Consider the following 23,271-nt stretch of genomic DNA (forward strand, 5'->3'; position numbering starts at 1 on the left):
CCATGTTCGCCTTAGATGGTAGTCTTCTCCTCAGTATCAGATGTGAGACACTACCTTTAACCCTCACAGTATCTGGTAACCACAGTGAGACCATTTCCTTTTTGATTTTTTGTTCACCTTTTACACCTGTTGTTTTGGGTCATCCCTGGCTAGTATGTCATAATCCTTCTATTAATTGATCTAGTAATTCTATCCTATCCTGGAACGTTTCTTGTCATGTGACGTGTTTAATGTCTGCTATCCCTCCTGTTTCTTCTGTCCCCTCTTCTCAGGAGGAACCTGGTGATTTGACAGGAGTGCCGGAGGAATATCATGATCTGCGCACGGTCTTCAGTCGGTCCAGAGCCAACTCCCTTCCCCCTCACCGGTAGTATGATTGTTGTATTGATCTCCTTCCGGGGACCACTCCCCCTCGGGGTAGACTATACTCTCTGTCGGCTCCCGAACGTAAGGCTCTCGAGGATTATCTGTCTGTTTCTCTCGACGCCGGTACCGTGGTGCCTTCTTCCTCTCCCGCCGGAGCGGGGTTTTTTTTGTTAAGAAGAAGGACGGTACTCTGCGCCCCTGCGTGGATTATCGAGGGCTGAATGACATAACGGTTAAGAATCGTTATCCGCTTCCCCTTATGTCGTCAGCCTTCGAGATTCTGCAGGGAGCCAGGTTCTTTACTAAGTTGGACCTTCGTAACGCTTACCATCTCGTGCGCATCAGAGAGGGGGACGAGTGGAAAACGGCGTTTAACACACCGTTAGGGCATTTTGAATACCGGGTTCTGCCGTTCGGTCTCGCTAATGCTCTAGCTGTCTTTCAGGCATTAGTTAACCTGTTAAGACTCTAGGGGCAGTATTTCATTTTTGGATAAAAAGACGTGCCCGTTTTTAGCGCAATATTTTGTCACGAAAAGATGCTCGACTATGCTTGGAATTGATAGTTTTGGAAAGAAGACACTCTGACGTTTCCAGAACTGCAAAGATTTTCACTGTGAGTGCCTTAGAACAAAACCTACAGGCAAAACCAAGATGTTTGAGCGACCAGGAAATCAACAGGATTTCTGATGGCACGTTTTCCATGATCGCCTTATATGGCTGTGAATGCGACAGGAATGAACGGACACTTCCTATCGTTTCCCCAAGGTGTCTGCAGCATTGTGACGTATTTGTAGGCATATCATTGGAAGATTGACCATAAGAGACTACATTTACCAGGGGTCCCGCACGGTGTCTGTGTGGAAATTGGTGCGCAAAAGTCACCTACCAGTATTTTTCCATCCGAATCTGAGAACAATGCAGGCTTCCAGGAATGGCATTTCAATGAAGAGATATATGACAAAACACCTTGAGGATGGATTCAAACGTTTTCCATGTTTCAGTCGATATTATGGAGTTAATTCGGAAAAAGTTTGACGTGTAGGTGACTGAATTTTCGGTTAGTTTCGGTAGCCAAATGCATAGTAACAAAATGGAACGTTGTGTCCTACACAAACATCTTTCAGGAAAAACTGGACATCTGCTATGTAACTGAGAGTCTCCTCATTGAAACATCTGAAGTTCTTCAAAGGTAAATTATTTTATTTGATCCCTTTGCTGGTTTTTGTGAATATGTTGCGTGCTAAATGCTAACGCTAAATGCTAAGCTAGCTATCACCACTCTTACACAAATTATTGATTTTCTCTGGTTCTAAAGCATATTTTGAAAATCTGAGACGACAGGATTGTTAAGAAAAGGATAAGCTTGAGAACAGGCATATTTATTTCATTTCATTTGCGATTTTTAGAAATCGCTAACGTTGCGTTATGGTAATGAGCTTGAGGCTATGATTACGCGACCGAATGCGGTGTGGGTCGGCCTAAGAGGTTAATGATGTACTGAGAGACATGCTGAACATCTTTGTTTTCGTTTACCTTGACGATATCCTGATTTTTTCACCGTCACTCGAGATTCATGTTCAGCACGTTCGACGTGTACTCCAGCGCCTTTTAGAGAATTGTCTCTACGTGAAGGCTGAGAAGTGCGCCTTTCATGTCTCCTCTGTCACATTTCTCGGTTCTGTTATTTCCGCTGAAGGCATTCAGATGGATCCCGCTAAGGTCCAGGCTGTCAGCGATTAGCCCGTTCCTAAGTCACGTGTCGAGTTGCAGCGCTTTCTCGGTTTCGCTAATTTCTATCGGCGTTTCATTCGTAATTTCGGTCAAGTGGCTGCCCCTCTCACAGCTCTTACTTCTGTCAAGACGTGCTTTAAGTGGTCCGGTTCCGCCCAGGGAGCTTTTAATCTCCTCAAGAAGCGTTTTACATCCGCTCCTATCCTTGTTACTCCTGACGTCACTAAACAATTCATTGTCGAGGTTGACGCTTCAGAGGTGGGCGTGGGAGCCATTCTGTCCCAGCGCTTCCATTCTGACGATAAGGTCCTTCCTTGCGCTTATTTTTCTCATCGCCTGTCGCCATCGGAACGCAACTATGATGTGGGTAACCGCGAACTGCTCGCCATCCGCTTAGCCCTAGGCGAATGGCGACAGTGGTTGGAGGGGCGACCGTCCCTTTGTCGTTTGGACTGACCATAAGAACCTTGAGTACATCCGTTCTGCCAAACGATTTAATGCACGTCAAGCTCGTTGGGCGTTGTTTTTCGCTCGTTTCGAGTTCGTGATTTCTTATCGCCCGGGAAATAAGAACACCAAGCCTGATGCCTTATCACGTCTCTTTAGTTCTTCTGTGGCTTCTACCGACCCCGAGGGGATTCTCCCTGAAGGGCGTGTTGTCGGGTTGACTGTCTGGGGAATTGAGAGACAGGTAAAGCAAGCACTCACTCACACTGCGTCGCCGCGCGCTTGTCCTAGTAACCTTCTTTTCGTTCCTGTCTCTACTCGTCTGGCTGTTCTTCAGTGGGCTCACTCTGCCAAGTTAGCTGGCCACCCCGGCGTTCGGGGTACGCTTGCTTCTATTCGCCAGCGGTTTTGGTGGCCTACTCAGGAGCGTGACACGCGCCGTTTCGTGGCTGCTTGTTCAGACTGCGCGCAGACTAAGTCAGGTAACTCTCCTCCTGCCGGTCGTCTCAGACCACTTCCCATTCCTTCTCGACCATGGTCTCACATCGCCTTAGACTTTATTACCGGTCTGCCTTCGTCTGCGGGGAAGACTGTGATTCTTACGGTTGTCGATAGGTTCTCTAAGGCGGCACATTTCATTCCCCTCGCTAAGCCTCCTTCCGCTAAGGAGACGGCACAAATCATCATTGAGAATGTGTTCAGAATTCATGGCCTCCCGTTAGACGCCGTTTCAGACAGAGGCCCGCAATTCACGTCACAGTTTTGGAGGGAGTTCTGTCGTTTGATTGGTGCTTCCGTCAGTCTCTCTTCCGGTTTTCATCCCCAGTCTAACGGTCAAGCAGAGAGGGCCAATCAGACGTTTGGTCGCATATTACGCAGCCTTTCTTTTCGAAACCCTGCGTCTTGGGCAGAACAGCTCCCCTGGGCAGAATACGCTCACAACTCGCTTCCTTCGTCTGCTACCGGGCTATATCCGTTTCAGAGTAGTCTTGGGTACCAGCCTCCTCTGTTCTCGTCCCAGCTCGCCGAGTCCAGCGTTCCCTCCGCTCAGGCTTTTGTCCAACGTTGTGAGCGCACCTGGAGCAGGGTCAGGTCTGCACTTTGCCGTTACAGGGCGCAGACTGTGAGAGCCGCCAATAAACGTAGGATTAAGAGTCCTAGGTATTGTCGCGGTCAGAGAGTGTGGCTTTCCACTCGTAACCTTCCCCTTACGACAGCTTCTCGCAAGTTGACTCCGCGGTTCATTGGTCCGTTCCGTGTCTCTCAGGTCGTCAATCCTGTCGCTGTGCGATTGCTTCTTCCGCGACATCTTCGTCGCGTCCACCCTGTCTTCCATGTCTCCTGTGTCAAGCCTTTTCTTCGCGCCCCCGTTCGTCTTCCCCCCCCCGTCCTTGTCGAGGGCGCACCTATTTACAAGGTACGGAAGATCATGGACATGCGTTCTCGGGGACGTGGTCACCAGTACTTAGTGGATTGGGAGGGTTACGGTCCTGAGGAGAGGAGTTGGGTTCCATCTCGGGACGTGCTGGACCGTTCGTTGATTGATGATTTCCTCCGTTGCCGCCAGGGTTCCTCCTCGAGTGCGCCAGGAGGCGCTCGGTGAGTGGGGGGGTACTGTCATGTTTTGTCATTGATTATCATGTCTTGTCTCTGTGCTTCCCTTCTATTCGTTTCCCTCTGCTGGTCTTATTAGGTTCTTTCCCTCTTTCTATCCCTCTCTCTCCCCCTCCCTCTCTCCCTCTCTCGCTCTCTCTCTCTATCGTTCCGTTCCTGCTCCCAGCTGTTCCTCATTCTCCTAACTACCTCACTAACTCTTTCACACCTGTCCCCTATTTTACCCTCTGATTAGAGTCCCTATTTCTCCCTCTGTTTTCCGCTTCTGTCCTTGTCGGATCCTTGTTTGATGTTTGCTGTTCTGTGTCCTTGTTCCGCCCTGTCGTGTTTTTGCCTTTTTCAGATGCTGCGTGTGAGCAGGTGTCTATGTCAGCTACGGCCTGTGCCTTCCCGAAGCGACCTGCAGTCTGTGGTCGCGTCTCCAGTCGTTCCTCTCTACTGACGAGAGGATTTCAGTTTTCCTGTTTTGTATTTACCTAAGATAATTTCCAGGATTATCGTTTTGTTTAAGACTGGAATAAAGACTCTGTTTCTGTTAAGTCGCTTTTGGGTCCTCATTCACCAGCATAACACAGGCACCATCACCCCAGTAAAATAAAATAAAAAATATTGAAATGTATGCTGACTCTGCTATGCTTCACAAATAATACAACAATGGATCTATTACCGGTTTGATCATATAGCCTAACTCAAATTAAAAAATATATATACACTGCTCAAAAAAATAAAGGGAAAACTAAAATAACACATCCTAGATCTGAATGAATGAAATATTCTTATTAAATACTTTTTTCTTTACATAGTTGAATGTGCTGACAACAAAATCAGACAAAAATTATCAAAGGAAATCAAATTTATCAACCCATGGAGGTCTGGATTTGGAGTCACACTCAAAATTAAAAGTGGAAAACCACACTACAGGCTGATCCAACTTTGATGAAATGTCCTTAAAACAAGTTAAAATGAGTCTCAGTAGTGTGTGTGGCCTCCACATGCCTGTATGACCTCCCTACAATGCCTGGGCATGCTCCTGATGAGGTGGCGGATGGTCTCCTGAGGGATCTCCTCCCAGACCTGGACTAAAGCATCCGCCAACTCCTGGACAGTCTGTGGTGGATGGAGCGAGACATGATGTCCCAGATGTGCTCAATTGGATTCAGGTCTGGGGAACGGGCGGGCCAGTCCACAGCATCAATGCCTTCCTCTTGCAGGAACTGCTGACACACTCCAGCCACATGAGGTCTAGTATTGTCTTGCATTAGGAGGAACCCAGGGCCAACCGCACCAGTATATGGTCTCACAAGGGGTCTGAGGATCTCATCTCGGTTCCTAATGGCAGTCAGGCTACCTCTGGCGAGCACATGGAGGGCTGTGCGGCCCCCCCAAAGAAATGCCACCCCACACCATGACTGACCCACCGCCAAACCGGTCATGCTGGAGGATGTTGCAGGCAGCAGAACGTTCTCCACGGCGTCTCCAACTCTGTCACGTCTGTCACGTGCTCAGTGTGAACCTGAATTCATCTGGGAAGAGCACAGGGCGCCAGTGGCGAATTTACCAATCTTGGTGTACTCTGCCAAATGCCAAACGTCCTGCACGGTGTTGGGCTGTAAGCACAACCCCCACCTGTGGATGTCGGGCCTTCAAACCACCCTCATGGAGTCTGTTTCTGACCGTTTGAGAGACACATGCACATTTGTGGCCTGCTAGAGGTCATTTTGCAGGGCTCTGGCAGTGCTCCTCCTTGCACAAAGCCGGAGGTAGCGGTCCTGCTGCTGGGTTGTTGCCTTCCTACGGTCTCCTGATGTACTGGCCTGTCTCCTGGTAGCACCTCCATGCTCTGGACACTACGCTGACAGACACAGCAAACCTTGCCACAGCTCGCATTGATGTGCCATCCTGGATGAGCTGCACTAACTGAGACACTTGTGTGGGTTGTAGACTCCGTCTCATTCTACCACTAGAGTGAAAGCACCGCCAGCATTCAAAGGTGACCAAAACATCAGCCAGGAAGCATAGGAACTGAGAAGTGGTCTGTGGTACCACCTGCAGAACCACTCCTTTATTGGGGGTGTCTAGGTGGTACCACAGACCACTTCTCAGTTCCTATGCTTCCTGGCTGATGTTTTGGTCACTTTTGAATGCTGGCGGTGCTTTCACTGAGTAGAAGCACTTGTTTTGAGATCAAAGTGAGAGCAGCATTTTGTTCAAATCCTTTGCTAATTATTGCGTTATCAGCCCAGTTTTAGATCATTTGCAGTCAGCAATAAGGGAGTGATTGCTTCCAACAAGAGCGTTTCTAGACATCTTTGAAAAAGTAACAGTGTTGTATTTTAGTAAAGAGCTTTGTTTGTCTTAAAGGGACAGTGTTGTATTTTGAGACAGGCTTGAATAAACTAAGTAGACAACAGGCAGAGGGTAGCATAAATTGTCTGATTCTCTGTAATAATGGTATGAGAATATTAATGCATTTGTTAGTCACAGTAGCCTACACTGTTAAAACTGTAACTTAAAGCGGGTACAGCCTGTGTTCACAGTAAACGCACACTAAATACTGACTTCAATTACCTTGTACCCCTTGCACATTGACATTGTACTGGTACCCCCAGTATATAGCCAAATTATCGTTATACTCATTGTGTATTATGTTATAACTTTTCCTTTATTGCTCTATTTTCTCCTCTGCATTGTTGGGAAGGACCCGTAGAAGGAATTTCACTGTTAGTCTACAGTTTGTTTACGAACCATGTGATGAATAAAATCTAATTGTATTTGAATGGTATCTAACAAATAGAGAACAAAAACTAACTCTCATATGAGTCAAACTATAGTTTCCTGTTTGTTTGTAGATAGTGGTAATGCTCTGATATTTTCACAAAAGCGAATTCACCATTAAAGGAAATCCGACTCATGACTCTGGGCTGAGTAAAAGCAGATGTGTGCCTGCATCTGAAATTGCACCCTATTCCCCATGTAGTGCACTACTTTTGACCAAGGCCGCTAACCTTTTCTCGTCTTTGATGATCCAGGCACTGGCTTCGGGGTCCACAGGGGCATGCAGCTGCCCCTCCAGCAAGGGGGCAAAACCCTGCACCCCCACACTCACATTTTCCATGGAGAGCTTGAAGAGCACGTCGTCTTTGGTGATGCCCTCGGGCATACGCACAGATACAGTTATATCCTCTATTGTCTGCTGCCAGAAGTAGATTGGATCTGAATGGCATGGGGGAGAAATAAAAATGAAATGTCAATCATGTTGAGTACATTAAGATTTCTACAGACTCGTATCTGATTAATATATAAATTAAACATGTAATACAAAGCATGAACTGTATCAAATTACCCTGAAAACCAAGTCCGAAACTAAAACTATAATAAAAGGTCATGTTGCAGTTTGAGGTTATTTTTTTCCTTGGGGAGGTATTCTCTCATGAGCTCTGAGGCTCTTATCATCACTAGCCTAATGGCCGACCGTCCGCACCACACCAGCATGAGAAACACATTACTCTTATTAAAAAGGGCAATCTGCAGTTCAAAGCAACAGCAAAGCGGACTCCCTGCCACTATTTTGGTAAACCGCTGAGGGATGGGTCTAGAGAAATGTATGTAGCAATCACAGACTACCCTATTAGAGGGGTAATAGCTGGAACAGGCCGAGAATCAGACAGATGTTGTAATTGTAGCCCATCCCTTTAAGGAACATTCAGGCATTACCCTCCTCTATTTGAAAATGATTCAACAGCTAGGCATATGCGCAATGACAGACCTCAATGCCACACCCGTCCTGTCGGCCTCTGACAAACTGACAGTTCCATAATAGTCTACATCAGTCTCTCTGAATCATAGCTGATTAAAAGGCAGTGTATGTTATAAATGGAACCATATATCCAAATATACATCACATTTTTCTAAAATTGATTACATTGATTCCACCTCCCAAAAAATAGAATGAAATATCTTATTTACATAAGTATTCAAAACCTTTGCTATGAAACTCAAAATTGGGCTCAGGTGTATCCTGTTTCCATTGATCATCCTTGAGATGTTTATACAACTTGATTGGAGTAAATTCAATTGATTGTACATGATTTGGAAAGGCACACGTCGGTCTATATATATATATATATATATATATATATATATATATATATATATATATATATATAATGTTCTATCCAATCCTGAGCAGTGGAAACAATGGCACCCATATGTAGAATGTATGCACACATGACTGTAAGTCGCTTTGGATAAAAGCGTCTGCTAAATGGCATATATATTATATATTATACTTAAAAGTTTCTTCATGTTATATTTCCTATGTAGCATTGACCCACCAGCGCTCGACTCCACCTCCATGGCCTGTGCCGCAGGCTGCTCCAGCAGTGCCCCGTCCACATGTGTGAAAACAAAAGGTTTCTCCGAAGCCACCATTAGCCCTTTCCCTTGGGGCTCCAACGCTGCATAGTGGGGCACTGACTTCCCCCTCAGCATCTTCCTCTTCCTTACCTTGTACTTCTTCTCCTGACCTGAAAATGGCCGATACAGCACACACAGAATACATGTGCAAGCATTATTAGACTGATTTGATTGCAATTTACAGGTTTAATTCTCATACAGAATACATGTATTTTCTCTGCAACTTCACTATTACCATTACACGTTTTTATTATTATTCAAGTTATTACCTCTAAATATTTGTCTAGTATACAAATTAAGAAAAAACTTGTTACAGAGAGGATTGTTACATTTTCGTATTGACAAAAATGAATGCATAGGCTATCGGACTCAAAAGAAACATGCAATTTCAGAGGTGTGGACTCGAGTCACATGACTTGGGCTTGAGTCTCACATTTGATGACTTGAGACTCGACTTTACTTGGAGCCTCAAGACTCGGGACTCGTCTTTGACTTGAGACTGATGACTTGAAATTATTTGGCCAGGTTTTGTAATGTTTTGTCACTCATTTTGTGGCACAGAGTCTCAGTGGATTACTCTTCCCCACGCAGCCAGAGACAGTAGCCACAAAACACCAGTCTCAATATCAACAGTGAAGAGGCGACTCCGGGATGCTTGTGGCCTTCTAGACAGAGTTCCTCTGTCCAGTGTCTGTGTTCTTTTGCCCATCTTAATATTTTATTGGCCAGTCTGAGATATGGCTTTTTCTTTACAAATATTTCAGGTCGAATGCACAGAATTTTTATGAAGATTCTCCTTAGCAACATTTATTTTGGAAGACACAGATCTACAGTTGAGATATCAGAGCAAATTAAAGTCAATTAACGCACATTTCGTTTTCCCAAACCCTAAGTAAATGTCGTTTCTGTAGGTCAACCTTTGATAATAGAAATTATGGGCATTGATAATAGAAATGATGGGCATGAAGGTGGTAAACATGCCACAAATGCTCACATAGCTAATCTGCTAATTAGCTAGTCGTCATCAACTTATTATGCTCTTTCACTGAGAAACAAAAAAAACAATGAAGTTATCCATCTCCACATGAATAAGATGTTTAATTTAACTGAGGCACAAAATTATCCTGAATGACTTAGTTACTATTCCCAACTCCTTCATTATACCATCATCCATATAGAAGAGTTAGGTTTCGTCATCCCCTAGTGTTATGAGCAGTATATGGAATATAGGGTGCCATTTGGGACGCAGACACAGTGCCCCACCCCACTCACCCTGTTCTGCAGTGTTAGAGACTGTGATCCATTCCAAAGAAACAGAGTAGCCACTTCCCTTTGCATCAGAGTCCGATGATGGGTCTTTCTGGATGCGGAGGAGCAGGACCTCCATGGAGTGGACCCCAGCCTGGACGTGAGATATGCTGTGGAGGATGGTGAAGGGCTCCCCCATCTCCTCACTGAACAAGGGCTGACAAACACACAAAATCAAAAGTCTAGTTAGTTCACAGACAGAAATGTGTTCTAAGTTTTAAGATCAATCCATGCACAGTGGGTACGAAATGTAGTATCTATAAGAACAAGATATTAGGTACACCCGTTTATTAGGTATACCCATCTAGTACCGGGACGGACCTCACATCGCCTCCAGAACAGCCTGAATTTATCGGGGCATGGAAACGTTGCTCAATTGGTATCAAGGGATCTAATGTGTGCCAGGACACCAGGCAGGATGGCACCATGGACTCATGCTGCTTACGCCAAATCTTGACTCTGCCAGCAGCATGACGCAACAGGTAGCGGGATTCGTTAGCCCAGGCAATGTTTTTCCACGCCTCAATTGTTGGTAATTGTGTGCCCACTGGAACCACTACTTCTTGTTTTTAGCTGATACAAGTGGAACCCGGTGTGTTCGTCTGCTGCATTAGCCGACCCGTGACAAGGACCGACGAGTTGTGCGTCCCCGAGATCCCATTTTGCGCCGTTATTTGTCGGTTTGTGGCCCGCCTGTTTGCTTGCACAGTTCTTGTCTTTCTCCTTCGACCTCTCATCAACGTAACGTTTTCGCCCATTGGGCTGACGCTAAATGGATGTTTTTGGTTTGCCGGTAAACCCTAGACACTGTCGTACGTGAAAAGTCCAGGAAGCCGGGCATTTCTGTGATACTGGGACTGGCGCATGGTACCGACGATCATACTACGCTCAATGTCACTTAGGTCACTCGTTTTGCCCATTCTAACGTTACATCGAACAGTAACAATGTCTTGATGCCTGCTAAATATAGCAAGCCACGACCACGTGACTCACACTGTAGGAGCTCATCATTTTTCATGAATGGGGTGGTGTACCTAACAAACTGTCCACTGAGTATGTGACATAGCGTTAGTAAAGCTTCATATAACAAGCTACAGCTTTTGTACATTTATACCATAAATAATCATGTCAAATACATTATAAAGCTTTTATAGTTCCTGTAGGTTCATGCTCTACAACATCCGCAGAGTACGACCCTGCCTCACACAGGAAGCGGCGCAGGTCCTAATCCAGGCACTTGTCATCTCCCGTCTGGATTACTGCAACTCGCTGTTGGCTGGGCTCCCTGCCTGTGCCATTAAACCCCTACAACTCATCCAGAACGCCGCAGCCCGTCTAGTGTTCAACCTTCCCAAGTTCTCTCACGTCACCCCGCTCCTCCGCTCTCTCCACTGGCTTCCAGTTGAAGCTCGCATCCGCTACAAGACCATGGTGCTTGCCTACGGAGCTGTGAGGGGAACGGCACCTCAGTACCTCCAGGCTCTGATCAGGCCCTACACCCAAATAAGGGCACTGCGTTCATCCACCTCTGGCCTGCTCGCCTCCCTACCACTGAGGAAGTACAGTTCCCGCTCAGCCCAGTCAAAACTGTTCGCTGCTCTGGCTCCCCAATGGTGGAACAAACTCCCTCACGACGCCAGGACAGCGGAGTCAATCACCACCTTCCGGAGACACCTGAAACCCCACCTCTTTAAGGAATACCTAGGATAGGATAAAGTAATCCTTCTCACCCCCCCCCCCCTTAAAAGATTTAGATGCACTATTGTAAAGTGGCTGTTCCACTGGATGTCATAAGGTGAATGCACCAATTTGTAAGTCGCTCTGGATAAGAGCGTCTGCTAAATGACTTAAATGTAATGTTAAATATAAATTATGATGTATAATGTTAATTTAATGTGAATTTCTTGTCGCTGGGTAACCTATGTTATTAATGCGGATAAAGTTCATGTAACGCTTTACCCAAATGTCTAACTGGCTGGAATTGCTGGGCTTGTGATTAAGTAGAGGTTATTAATTTCTTTCAAGCTTATCAACATGCTAAACCTGATCTTCAGAATGGTATATAAAAGAGGACTCAAGATAAAACAGGCCTGGATTAATATATTCCACCATCGGTTTATGGTAGGTTAATTTGACAAACACAAACAAGTAACATTGAGATTGATATCTCTTTTTCAAGCGAGATATAACTGCTGACCTTTATTAAAATGGGATGTAAAAATAATCTGGGGAAAAAACTAAAGTGGAAAGTGGATGCAATGTTGTTGGCAAATATCTGAACATTGATTATGAGTATATTGCATGTCCAAGTCTTCTTACCTCCCACTTCAGACTGCAATTCTCCCTTCTCATGCTGGTTCTGAGGAGGTAGAGTCTGCCCGCACCGTCAGAGAGAGATGCCCAGGTGGCAGAGGTGAAGCTAAGAGAGGCACAGAGATGTTCCTCACACACAGTGGGGTCAGAGGGCATGTGGAATACCTCTATGGGCTTCCCCAGTGCCGTGTCCTGTCAACAAAATGCAAAGACCTGTCAGTCTCCTGTCATCAATGGAGGATTTCTACAGAACCTCATCTCTGTTATGAATTCTGTTTATGAATGAAATAGTATAAGCCAGGGTTTATTTGGCCCCCAAGTTTTTTTTGTTTTACCCTCTTGCACATCGTAAGTATTCAGACCCTTTGCTATGAGACCCGAAATTAAGCTCAGGTGCATCCTGTTTACATTGATCATCATTGAGATGTTTCTACAACTTGATTGGAGTCCACCTGTGGTAAATCCAATTGATTGGCCAAGATTTATTTGGAAAGGCACACACCTGTCTACATAAGGACCCACAGTTGTCAGTGCATGTCAGAGCAAAAACCAAGCCACGAGGTCAAAGGAATTGTCCATAGAGCTCCGAGACAGGATTGGGTTGAGGAACAGATATGGGGAAGGGTACCAAACCATTTCTGCAGCATCGAAGGGAACACAGTGGCCTCCATCATTAAATTGAAGAAGTTTGGAACCACCAAGATTCTTGAGAGCTGGCCACACGGCCAAACTAAGCAATCGGGAAGAAGGGCCTTGGTCAGGGAGGTGACCAAGAACCCGATGGTCACTCTGACAGAGCTCGACAGTTCCACTGTGGAGATTAACTTTCCAGAAGGACCAATATCTCTGCCGAACTCCACCAATACAAATCAATCTTATTTATATAGCCCCTCAGCTGATATATCAAAGTGCTGTACAGAAACCCAGCCTATAACCCCAAACAGCAAGCAATGCAGGTGTAGAAGCACGGTGGCTAGGAAAAACTCCCTAGAAAGGCAAAAACCTAGGAAGAAACCTAGAGGATCCAGGCTATGAGGGGTGGCCAGTCCTCTTCTGGCTGTGTCAGATGGAGATTATAACAGAACATCGCCAAGATGTTCAAATGTTCATAAATGACCAGCATGGTCAAAAAATAATAATCACAGTAGTTGTCGAGGGTGCAACAAGTCAGCACCTCAGGAGTAAATGTCAGTTGGCTTTGTCGTGGAAATTTCCTCTATTTACTAAATCAAGAGCAGTGGTGTCAGGCCTCTCATATTTTTAAGTGGGAGAACTTGTACAATTGGTGGCTTACCAAATACTATTTTGCCCTACTGTAGCTCCTGTGAACCTGTAGCAACTAGTACTATCCATTTTTAAAAGCCTCCCTTGGAGGATGGAAACACAATTGGACAAGGAATTAGGGCTCCCGTCAGCGGTAGTCTTCACAAAGCCAGGGCAAAGGTGTCACTCTAGATATCCTGCAATGTCTTGGCAGATAGGAACGTCGTTGAGACAAGTCCAATGGCTCTATTAAACAAGGACAACCATATTTACACGCTGCTAGCGTGATCGTGCAATCGGCAAAAAAAAGGCCACAATAATTGCTACAAAACATGGCTCAATCAACTAATGACGTCCTTGGGTGAACTCTCACGACGCAAAAAATTGAAAATACCGCTATGATGTCATGCAGGTGAAAGAGGACCCAAAAGCGACTTAACAGAAACAGAGTTTATTTAAGTCCAAACAGGGAATAACAGAAATCCTCTAGACTTGTAGAGGGGAAATAACTGGAGAAGCGGCCACAGACTGCAGGTCGCTTTTCGGGTAAGCGCAGGCCGTAGTCGACAGAGACACCTGCTCACACGCAGCATCTGATGAAGGCAAAAAAAACACGACAGGACAGGGCGATACACAATCACAGCAAAAACACGACAGGACAGGGCGAAACGCAATCACAGCATGGTGAATACAATACAAGGAACCGACGGGACAGGAACGGATCACAAAGGAATAAATAGGGACTCTAATCAGGGGAAAGGATCGGGAACAGGTGTGGGAAGATTAAATGATGATTAGGGGAATAGGAACAGCTGGGAGCAGGAACGGAACGATAGAGAGAAGAGAGAGCGAGAGAGTGAGAGAGGGAGGGGAGAGAGAGGGATAGAAGGAGGGAAAGAACCAAATAAGACCAGCAGAGGGAAACGAATAGCATGGGGAGCACAGGGACAAGACATGATAATAAATGACAAACATGACAGTACCCCCCACTCACCGAGCGCCTCCTGGCGCACTCGAGGAGGAATCCTGGCGGCAACGGAGGAAATCATCGATGAGTGAACGGTCCAGCACGTCCCGAGACGGAACCCAACTCCTCTCCTCAGGACCGTAACCCTCCCAATCCACTAGGTATTGGTGACCCCGTCCCCGAGAACGCATGTCCATGATCCTATGTACCTTGTAAATAGGTGCGCTCTCGACAAGGACGGGAGGGGGGGAGGGAAGACGAACGGGGGTGCGAAGAAAGGGCTTAACACAGGAGACATGGAAGACAGGATGGACGCGACGAAGATGTCGCGGAAGAAGCAGTCGCACAGCGACAGGATTGACGACCTGGGAGACACGGAACGGACCAATGAACCGCGGAGTCAACTTACGAGAAGCTGTCGTAAGAGGAAGGTTGCGAGTGGAAAGCCACACTCTCTGGCCGCAACAATACCTTGGACTCTTAATCCTGCGTTTATTGGCGGCTCTCACCGTCTGTGCCCTGTAACGGCAAAGTGCAGACCTCACCCTCCTCCAGGTGCGCTCACAACGTTGGACAAACGCTTGAGCGGAGGGAACGCTGGACTCGGCAAGCTGGGATGAGAACAGAGGAGGCTGGTAACCCAGACTACTCTGAAACGGAGATAACCCGGTAGCAGACGAAGGAAGCGATTGTGAGCGTATTCTGCCCAGGGGAGCTGTTCTGCCCAAGACGCAGGGTTTCTGAAAGAAAGGCTGCGTAGTATGCGACCAATCGTCTGATTGGCCCTCTCTGCTTGACCGTTAGACTGGGGATGAAACCCGGAAGAGAGACTGACGGACGCACCAATCAAACGACAGAACTCCCTCCAAAACTGTGACGTGAATTGCGGGCCTCTGTCTGAAACGGCGTCTAACGGGAGGCCATGAATTCTGAATACATTCTCAATAATGATTTGTGCCGTCTCCTTAGCGGAAGGAAGTTTAGCGAGGGGAATGAAATGTGCCGCCTTAGAGAACCTATCGACAACCGTCAGAATCACAGTCTTCCCCGCAGACAAAGGCAGACCGGTAATGAAGTCTAAGGCAATGTGAGACCATGGTCGAGAAGGAATGGGGAGCGGTCTGAGACGACCGGCAGGAGGAGAGTTACCCGACTTAGTCTGCGCGCAGTCCGAACAAGCAGCCACGAAACGGCGCGTGTCACGCTCCTGAGTCGGCCACCAAAAGCGCTGGCGAATAGACGCAAGAGTGCCTCGAACACCGGGATGACCAGCTAACTTGGCAGAGTGAGCCCACTGAAGAACAGCCAGACGAGTGGAAACAGGAACGAAAAGGAGGTTACTAGGACAAGCGCGCGGCGACGCAGTGTGCGTGAGTGCTTGCTTAACCTGTCTTTCAATTCCCCAGACTGTTAACCCGACAACACGCCCATAAGGAAGAATCCCCTCGGGATCAGTAGAAGCCACAGAAGAACTAAACAGACGGGATAAGGCATCAGGCTTGGTGTTCTTGCTACCCGGACGGTAAGAAATCACAAACTCGAAACGAGCGAAAAACAACGCCCAACGAGCTTGACGGGCATTAAGTCGTTTGGCAGAACGGATGTACTCAAGGTTCTTATGGTCTGTCCAAACGACAAAAGGAACGGTCGCCCCCTCCAACCACTGTCGCCATTCGCCTAGGGCTAAGCGGATGGCGAGCAGTTCACGGTTACCCACATCATAGTTGCGCTCAGATGGCGACAGGCGATGAGAAAAATAAGCGCAAGGATGAACCTTATCGTCAGACTGGAAGCGCTGGGATAGAATGGCTCCCACGCCTACCTCTGAAGCGTCAACCTCGACAATGAATTGTCTAGTGACGTCAGGAGTAACGAGGATAGGAGCGGACGTAAAACGTTCTTTTAGAAGATCAAAAGCTCCCTGGGCGGAACCGGACCACTTAAAACACGTCTTGACAGAAGTAAGAGCTGTGAGAGGGGCAGCAACTTGACCGAAATTACGAATGAAACGCCGATAGAAATTAGCGAAACCTAAAAAGCGCTGCAACTCGACACGTGACCTTGGAACGGGCCAATCACTGACAGCTTGGACCTTAGCGGAATCCATCTGAATGCCTTCAGCGGAAATAACGGAACCGAGAAAAGTAACGGAGGAGACATGAAAAGAGCACTTCTCAGCCTTTACGTAGAGACAATTCTCTAAAAGGCGCTGTAGAACACGTCGAACGTGCTGAACATGAATCTCGAGTGACGGAGAAAAAATCAGGATATCGTCAAGATAGACAAAAACAAAAATGTTCAGCATGTCTCTCAGAACATCATTAACTAATGCCTGAAAAACAGCTAGCGCATTGGCGAGACCGAACGGCAGAACCCGGTACTCAAAATGCCCTAACGGAGTGTTAAACGCCGTTTTCCACTCGTCCCCCTCTCTGATGCGCACGAGATGGTAAGCGTTACGAAGGTCCAACTTAGTAAAGCACCTGGCTCCCTGCAGAATCTCGAAGGCTGATGACATAAGGGGAAGCGGATAACGATTCTTAACCGTTATGTCATTCAGCCCTCGATAATCCACGCAGGGGCGCAGAGTACCGTCCTTCTTCTTAACAAAAAAGAACCCCGCCCCGGCCGGAGAAGAAGAAGGCACTATGGTACCGGCGTCAAGAGACACAGACAAATAATCCTCGAGAGCCTTACGTTCGGGAGCCGACAGAGAGTATAGTCTACCTCGAGGAGGAGTGGTCCCCGGAAGGAGATCAATACTACAATCATACGACCGGTGAGGAGGAAGGGAGTTGGCTCGGGACCGACTGAAGACCGTGCGCAGATCATGATATTCCTCCGGCACTCCTGTCAAATCGCCAGGTTCCTCCTGAGAAGTAGGGACAGAAGAAACGGGAGGGATGGCAGACATTAAACACTTCACATGACAAGAAACGTTCCAGGATAGGATAGAATTACTAGACCAATTAATAGAAGGATTATGACATACTAGCCAGGGATGACCCAAAACAAAAGGTGTAAACGGTGAACGGAAAATCAAAAAAGAAATAGTCTCACTGTGGTTACCAGATACTGTGAGGGTTAAAGGTAGTGTCTCAAATCTGATACTGGGAAGATGACTACCATCTAAGGCGAACATGGGCGTAGGCTTATCTAACTCTCTGAAAGGAATGTCATGTTTCCGAACCCATGCTTCGTCCATGAAACAACCCTCAGTCCCAGAGTCTATCAAGGCACTACATGTAGCACCCGAACCGGTCCAGCGTAGGTGGACCGACAAAGTAGTACAGGACCTTGATGGAGAGACTTGAGTAGTTGCGCTCACCTGTAGCCCTCCGCTTACAGATGAGCTCTGGCTTTACTGGACATGAATTAACAAAATGTCCAGCAACTCCGCAATAGAGGCACAGGCGGTTGGTGATCCTCCGTTCCCTCTCCTTATTCGAGATGCGAATCCCTCCCAGCTGCATGGGCTCAGTCTCAAAGCCAGAGGAGGGAGATGGTTGCGATGCGGAGCAGGGAAACACCGTTGATGCGAGCTCTCTTCCACGAGCCCGGTGACGAAGATCTACCCGTCGTTCTATGCGGATGGCGAGAGCAATCAAAGAGTCCACATCTGAAGGAACCTCCCGGGAGAGAATCTCATCCTTAACCACTGCGTGGAGTCCCTCCAGAAAACGAGCGAGCAGCGCCGGCTCGTTCCACTCACTAGAGGCAGCAAGAGTGCGAAACTCAATGGAATAATCCGTTATGGACCGTTCACCTTGGCATAAGGAAGCCAGGGCCCTAGAAGCCTCCCCACCAAAAACTGAACGGTCAAAAACCCGAATCATCTCCTCTTTAAAGTTCTGGAATTTGTTAGAGCAATCAGCCCTTGCCTCCCAGATAGCTGTGCCCCATTCTCGAGCCCGGCCAGTAAGGAGTGAAATGACGTAAGCAACCCGAGCTCTCTCTCTAGAGTATGTGTTGGGTTGAGAGAGAACACAATCTCACACTGCGTGAGAAAGGAGCGGCACTCAGTGGGCTGCCCGGAGTAGCAAGGTGGGTTATTAACCCTAGGTTCTGGAGGCTCGGCAGGCCAGGAAGTAACAGGTGGCACGAGACGTAGACTCTGGAACTGTCCAGAGAGGTCGGAAACCTGAGCGGCCAGGTTCTCCACGGCATGGCGAGCAGCAGACAATTCCTGCTCGTGTCTGCCGAGCATGGCTCCTTGGATCTCGACGGCAGTGTAACGAGCGTCTGAAGTCGCTGGGTCCATTCCTTGGTCGGTTCCTTCTGTCATGCAAGTGAAAGAGGACCCAAAAGCGACTTAACAGAAACAGAGTTTATTTAAGTCCAAACAGGGAATAACAGAAATCCTCTAGACTTGTAGAGGGGAAATAACTGGAGAAGCGGCCACAGACTGCAGGTCGCTTCGGGTAGGCGCAGGCCGTAGTCGACAGAGACACCTGCTCACACGCAGCATCTGATGAAGGCAAAAAAAACACGACAGGACAGGGCGATACACAATCACAGCAAAAACACGACAGGACAGGGCGAAACGCAATCACAGCATGGTGAATACAATACAAGGAACCGACGGGACAGGAACGGATCACAAAGGAATAAATAGGGACTCTAATCAGGGGAAAGGATCGGGAACAGGTGTGGGAAGATTAAATGATGATTAGGGGAATAGGAACAGCTGGGAGCAGGAACGGAACGATAGAGAGAAGAGAGAGCGAGAGAGTGAGAGAGGGAGGGGGAGAGAGAGGGATAGAAGGAGGGAAAGAACCAAATAAGACCAGCAGAGGGAAACGAATAGCATGGGGAGCACAGGGACAAGACATGATAATAAATGACAAACATGACATATGATGCATAATTACGTCTGAAACACCTTTCACTACTCATAATTATGTACAAAGACTCGGTTAAAAAAACTAAATAGTGTCTCGCGGTAAAATGTCCCTTTCCTAAACATTGTCTTTTTTTTGTTAGCTTAAACTTCAATGATCTAAAAACGCATATGTTGTAGCTTAAGCCCTACTTGACATCTGATGTTTTTTTGTGTTGTGCCTGTCATCGGTTGAGACAACATGCTCTTGAATACAGGGTGGGTGTCATGTTTCGGCTGATAAACGTACTAAAATGGGAATAAAATTGAAAATGTTAACTTTTAAATGGTACCACAAATATGGTTGGAGGCTCACACATCAGAGAATGTTGACTTGAATGGGATTATCGCTGTTTTAAAGTATACTGTCAATCCACCATAGGAAACCATAGAAATATAGATAATAGAATAGACATGACCACTTAAGTTGACAGTGGGAGGACCGGCAGCCATCTTTGTGGTAGTAATTAGAAGTAAAAATGTCAATTCAATTTACATTTCAATGGTGTACCAACTAAATTGCAGTGGTTTGAAGGGATAGTCAATTCTGTGAATTATATTTCTATGACTGAAATGAGACCCACCCTGTTTTCAAGAGCATGTTGTGTCTCAACCGATGGCGGGCACAATACAAAAACCTCCGATGATGTAAAGTAGGGTCTAAGTTTCAACATATGTGAATTAGTTTATGCTTTTTTAGATAATTGATGTTCAAGGTTCAAACGATTCATTCTTTTTTTATGGAAAAAAAAAGTTTAAATAAGGACAACCCTGTTTGTAAGCTTATAAATTATATAAAATTCAACTGTATCCCTTTTCCAGTGATGAAGACATGGAGCTCAAAATATGGTGGGGGTGTGCAAAATGGGTCAAATTTGAACAGCTTTATCTAATGAATGTTTTGGAATTCAGGTACAAAAAGTCATTTTCTGACCACTTCTTCCATGGGAAAACATGGAAAGTGTTGTTGGAATCAAAAGGGATACTGTCAAAAAGTGGTTAAATTCAAATGGATTTACCCAAAACAAATTGTATTGGTCATGTACACATATTTAGCAGATGTTATCTCAGGTGTAGCGAAATGCTTATGTTCCTAGCTCCAACAGTGTAACTCCGACAATAACTAACAAAACAAAGAAATTAAAAAATATAGAAATATTAGAACGAGCAATGTCAGAGTCCGGAATATAAATATATACAGTGCATTTGGAAAGTATTCAGACCTCCACTTTCTCCACATTATTATGTTACAGCCTTATTCTAAAATGTAATAAACAGTTTTTTCTCCTCATCAAATCTACACACAATATCCTACAATGACAAAACAAAAAAACAGTTTTTAAAATTGTTTGCAAATGTAAGTATTAAGACCCTTAACTCAGTACTTTGTTGAAACACTTTTGGCAGCGACTACAGCTTTGAGTCTTCTGGGTATGACGCTACAAGCTTGGCATACTGTATTTGGGGAGTTTCTCCCATTCTTCTCTGCAGACCCTCTCAAGCTCTGTCAGGTTGGATGTGGAGCGTTGTTGCACAGCTATTTTCAGGTCTCTCCAGAGATGTTCGATAGGGTTCAAGTCCGGGCTCTGGCTGGGCCACTCAAGGACATTCAGAGACTTGTACCAAAGCCACACCTGTCAGAGTGACCATCAGGTTCTTGGTCACCTCCCTGACCAAGGCCCTTCTCTCCCGATTGCTCAGTTTGGCCGGGGGGGCTGCTCTAATGAGAGTCTTAGTGGTTCCAAACGTCTTCCATTTAAGAATGATGGAGGCCACTGTGTTCTTGGGGATCTTCAAAGAAGCAGAATTTGTTTTGTACCCTTCCCCACATCTGTGATTCGACACAATCCTGTATCAGAGCTCTACGGACAATTTCTTTGCTCTCGAGAGCTCTACGGACTATTCCTTCGATCTCATGGCTCGAAGATAAAGGCCTGATTGGGGGAGAGCTGCAGACATTTTTCTCCTTCTGGAAGGTCCTACCACCACAGAAAATAACTTTGGAGCTCTGTCAGAGGGACCATCGGGTTCTTGGTCACCTCCCTGACCAAGGCCCTTCTCCCCTGATTGCTCAGGTTGGCTGTGTTCTTGGGGACCTTCAATGGTGCAGACATTTTTTGGTACCCTTCCACAAATCTGTGCCTTGACGCAATCCTGTCTCGGAGCTCTATGGACAATTCCTTCGACCTCATGGCTTGGTTACTGCTCTGACATGCACTGCACTGTCAACTGTGGGACCTTATAGACAGGTGTGTGCCTTTCCAAATCATGTCCAATCAATTGAATTTACCAAAGGTGGACTCCAATCAAGTTGTAGAAACATCTCAAGGATGATCAATGGAAACGGGATGCACCAACTCTAAAAAACTGTTTTTGCTTTGTGTGTAGATGAATGACGAAAAACATTTAATCAATTTTAGAACAAAACGTAACAAAATGTGTAAAAAGTCAAGGGGTCTGAATACTTTCCGAATGCCCTGTATGTATATGATGGTGTGTATAGATAGACATGGGCAGTATAGGAATATAAAAAGGTATGTACAACACTAGTTATATAGGATAGGCCTTGACTAGAATACAGTATATACATATTAGGTGGGTTACCCATTTGCTGTTTTACCAGTGCATTGCGTGGACAAGTCAGAATATTAGTATCAGATAGACTTTGCTCCACTAATAATACTTCTCAAAAGCTATGCATTATGGAGGCATCAATTTCAAGTTGGATGGAGGTATAACTGAAGCAATGTCCTGAGAGGTGTTGGGCTCTTGGTATAAAAACAAAAAAAAACATTTCCACTGTGAAGCAGCATTCATTTTTCAGAAGAAATTTACAAGATACCCATCATGCATTTTGAGAGATACTTACCAGGGTAACCGTAAGATTCAGCAATCGCCCTTTGCAGTCAACAAAGAAAACACTGTCCTCATACCAGGGGTCTATATGCAGGTAGTTGTACATGCCAAAAGCACGCACATGGTCCAGGGTGTATTGACTGTCCTTCAGTTTCACCTCCGCCACAGCTATAGAGAGGAGGTAATGTAAATTTGTGAGATGTCATTTAAAAAACTGGATGCTATACCATTGATGAATATTATCTAGGCTAGTGTTTTTATGGCATAACCTATAAAAGGTACAATCATTCTGCATAGATGATGTTGCAAATCTTAGCTGTGAAACACAAATAATTTTCCTGCATACACTTCTTATTTTTTGAGTATATGCCAAATAGTGTGAGCAATCTGAAGTGAATAAACCCCCAATACTTTGCCATTGACTTAAAGGGATAGTTCGGGATTTTGGCAATGAGGCCCTTTATCCACTTCCCCAGAGTCCGATGAACTCATGGATACCATTTTATGTCTCTGCATTCAGTTTGAAGGAAGTTGCTAAGTACCTTTAGCTCCTATTGACGATCTTCTGGCTGGTGGAGTTTTTGTTAAGAGCCCCGACATTTGATTTAAACATTAAAACGCATTGCTTGCAGCACGGTTTTGGAAACATCTTTCATATCAGTGAGGAATAATATTTAAAAAAGGTTAAATTACTACACATCTTCATAGGGATAGTGTTCCCGCACAGCCATATTTCCACGTTACAACGTTTGTTTATGCAAAACAGACAGAAGACAGAGACGACTACCTGTGCTATCAATAACCTCTTTGGGCTGACATCCCGTTACCGGGATGATATCTGCGTCTCTGAACACCTATGTATGAATAGAAGACAGACACCTCAAACGTGTCATTACGGAAAAAAAAAAATACTGTCAAAAAAATTTAAACTGTGTACAGTAAGTGTATATTTTGCATTTGTGAAATTATTATCAGTTAACATGGCCTTTATGGATTATTAAGCCTGCGTGCTTTATGTGCTTGCTTTTATTATATAAATGCTTCATCATTCGCTAAAAGTGACTAGCTGATGAAAATTCTCAGAACAAAACGTCGAAAATCTCTTAAGG

General features: G+C 45.8%; 1 protein-coding gene across 1 annotated transcript in view; it reads right to left on the reverse strand.

Moving 5' to 3' along the window:
* nudcd1 (NudC domain containing 1) overlaps window positions 1-23,271 on the reverse strand; it is a 44,626-nt gene that overhangs the window by 18,764 nt on the left and 2,591 nt on the right. Inside the window, exons 2-6 of the mRNA XM_046362592.1 lie at window positions 22,176-22,330; window positions 12,204-12,389; window positions 9,849-10,041; window positions 8,495-8,686; window positions 7,166-7,373 (exon numbers count right to left, since the gene is read on the reverse strand). Coding sequence (XP_046218548.1) covers window positions 7,166-7,373; window positions 8,495-8,686; window positions 9,849-10,041; window positions 12,204-12,389; window positions 22,176-22,330 — 934 coding nt within the window. The remainder of the gene's footprint in view (window positions 1-7,165; window positions 7,374-8,494; window positions 8,687-9,848; window positions 10,042-12,203; window positions 12,390-22,175; window positions 22,331-23,271) is intronic.

This window comes from Oncorhynchus gorbuscha, linkage group LG09 (assembly GCF_021184085.1).
Source record: "Oncorhynchus gorbuscha isolate QuinsamMale2020 ecotype Even-year linkage group LG09, OgorEven_v1.0, whole genome shotgun sequence".
In the NCBI taxonomy this organism is placed as follows: Eukaryota; Metazoa; Chordata; class Actinopteri; order Salmoniformes; family Salmonidae; genus Oncorhynchus; species Oncorhynchus gorbuscha.